Below are 2,823 nucleotides of genomic sequence, written 5' to 3'. Positions count from 1 at the left end.
GTAATGTGGGATGTAAAGCCAAAACAAATAGTCTCTTCCCTCAAAGTATTTATGTTTTAAATCAGAGCATGCACTATATTGTTAGAGAAGTAAATATAAAACTTAAGGTTTAAACAAAGTAATTTCAAGAAGGAAGGCCTTATGGAGGAGTTGCCACTTGAGTGATGGTGTTTTTTTTTTTAATTTTTTTTTTAAACTCTTACCTTCTGCCTTATGTATTGACTCCAAGGCAGAAGAGTGGTAAGGGCTAGGCAATGGGGGTCAAGTGACTTGCCCAGGGTCACACAGCTGGGAAGTGTCTGAGGCCAGATTTGAACCTAGGACCTCCCATCTCTAGGGCTGACTCTCAATCCACTGAGCCACACAGCTGCCCCCTGAGTGATGTTTTAAAGGGGGTGTGGGTAGATGAATAACCGAGAGATGAGGTGAAGAACAAGTACATACTGGGTGTGGAGGACCACTTGTTTAAAGGCATGGAGGGGGAAGAAGGAATGTAATTTATGGAAAACAATTATTAGATCCATTTCACTGGAATGGAAATTTCATGAGGAAGAAAATGTAGGAAGGACTCAGATTGTGAAGGATTTTCAGCTCTAAATATCTCTTTCCAATGTGATGAGGATATGTGTGAGACAAAGGCTTGGACTGCATGAGTTCTGGTAGGTACCATGGAAGATGATATTGGCATAAAGAGTCCAAGATTTCTGGTTGAGAAATACTCTTTATATCCATCTCCTCATCAGTCACATAGAGGGGAATTCCAGGAGCTTGAGACTTTATTTGGAATATAGAGGAGGGCTACACCTGTGATAATGCTTTTGAATGAGCCAAGTCTCCAGTATCCATTGATAAACTGTTTATCCATTGAACCATCAATATTCATGGGGTAGTCAGAGCCCAGCCACATGATTGTCACTGTGCTCTTTGCTCTTAATTAGAAAAGTGGACAATAGCCCCCAAAGTAATATATCTCAAGATCTGTATACCTGAGAAAGGAACAGACTTTCAACATGCTATAGCTATCTCTTCATGATGTCTTACATTATATTTGAGAGACAAAGGATTAGGCTTGGTTCTTGAAAATGACTAGCTTGATCACCTGATCCCTGATCTCCTTAGTCTTTATCCCATATACAATGGGGTTAAGAAGAGGTGGAACTAACAGATAGAGGTTGGAAAGAAGTATGTGAACATAGGGGGGGATGGGGAACCCAAATCTGTGAGTGAAAAAAGAGAAGAAGGCAAGAATGTAGAATTCCAAAAAGACAAAAATATGGGCAATACACGTGTTGAAGGCCTTGAGCCGAGCCTCCTTCTGGGGGAGATGGAAGACGGCAATAAAGATCCGAACATAGGACAATAGGATCAAGATGACATCAAATCCCAGGATAGAGAAGGCCACAAATAGACCATAAGCCTTGTTGACTTGTATGTCCTCAGCAGCCAGCTTCACAACAGCCATGTGCTCACAGTAGGAGTGGGAGATGACAGTGGTTCGGTAATATTTTAGTCGACATTTGATGAGCAAGAGGCATGGGGCCATGAGGATACCTGCTCTTAGGGTGACCCCAACCCCTATCTGAGTGAGGAGTTGTGAGGTAAAGATGGTACCATGCCTCAGTGGGTCACAGATGGCTACATAGCGGTCCATAGCCATGGCCAAGAGGATGCCTGACTCTATGCCCTGGAATGTGTGGATAAGCCACATCTGTAATAAACACACATCGAACTGGATCTCCTGCAAATGAAACCAAAAGACACATAACATTTTGGGAAGGATGCATGTGCTAAGGGCAATGTCAGTGATTCCCAACATGGCCAGAAAAAGGTACATGGGCTTGTGGAGTCTACGCTCAGATTGAATGATCACCAGGAGCATATAATTCCCAATAAGGGCAATGATATATATACCACAAAATGGAATCCCAATCCAGCACTGCACAGACTCCAGGCCAGGTATCCCAATCAATGTCAATAAGGATGGCATGAAGACTGTTCCATTGGCCATCAACGTGCAAGGCTGGGATGCTTACATCAAAGGACTAAGGCTGCTAATTGGAATTTTTAAATAAATTTCTCTTTCTTCTTCTGACCTGTTGACTTAAAAAGAGGCATTCATTTATACATGATTTATAGATCTTTCTAAATTACATGAATTTCCCAAACCATGACTGCTTCCTCTATTCTACCTAGCTTTGCTTTTTCTAGGACCTGCCATCCCTTGTGGGACTGAATCAGATACCTTTTCAAGTTCTCAAATTCACTAATATTTTTCTGTTGCCATTGTCTTGGGAATCAGATGACTATCTTGAGACTATACTGTTCATAGGCTTTTGAAAGATAATTAAAATGTGCCCAAAAAGACCAAGATTTCAGTCTGTTACAAACATCTTCTAACATTTTGGTAACACTTGCTGAGAGTCAATAAAATGTAGTAAAAGGATAATATAAGATACCTTGTCAAACATTTTAATTAATCCTATGACTAATAGCCTAGCACCATCACAATGACTCTGGGATGATATTTAAAAGTTAAGTCAGGGGAAACTAACTTGGTTACAAAACTCCAAGGAGCTTGTAATGAGTATAAACATTCACAGGATCAAAAGCTAAAAATGCCAAGGTGGTCTTTCTGTTATTTGATTAGGACAAACAATTCCAGCTGTTCCTTCACCATTTCAAATGAGCACAGCTCATCTCCTGCTGCATCAAGTTTTAACTCAGCTAGATTAATGAATTTTTTTTTCAAGCAGAAGCTCATAATCTAGTTAGTTGCTATAATATTCTAATATACAAAACTATATCCTTTCTATTATGATGGTT

The 2,823-nt window shown here is 40.2% G+C and overlaps 1 protein-coding gene across 1 annotated transcript; it reads right to left on the bottom strand.

Moving 5' to 3' along the window:
* Positions 1–203: 203 nt before the first annotated feature.
* Positions 204–2,778, bottom strand: LOC100021686 (olfactory receptor 52A5-like). Its single transcript, XM_001373726.3, has one exon. The coding sequence runs from the start codon at positions 2,006–2,008 to the stop codon at positions 1,064–1,066; it is 945 nt and encodes a 314-aa protein (XP_001373763.3). The 5' UTR covers positions 2,009–2,778; the 3' UTR covers positions 204–1,063.
* Positions 2,779–2,823: the final 45 nt, after the last annotated feature.

This window comes from Monodelphis domestica, chromosome 4 (genome assembly GCF_027887165.1).
Source record: "Monodelphis domestica isolate mMonDom1 chromosome 4, mMonDom1.pri, whole genome shotgun sequence".
Classification (NCBI taxonomy): domain Eukaryota; kingdom Metazoa; phylum Chordata; class Mammalia; order Didelphimorphia; family Didelphidae; genus Monodelphis; species Monodelphis domestica.
The sequence above is the reverse complement of the archived record's forward strand: the minus strand, read 5'-3'. Positions and strand labels throughout refer to the sequence as shown.

What these genes read in the sequence shown, in the direction of transcription:
- LOC100021686 (XM_001373726.3), bottom strand. Translation starts at nt 2,008, where the DNA reads ATGGCCAATGGAACAGTCTTCATGCCATCCTTATTGACATTGATTGGG.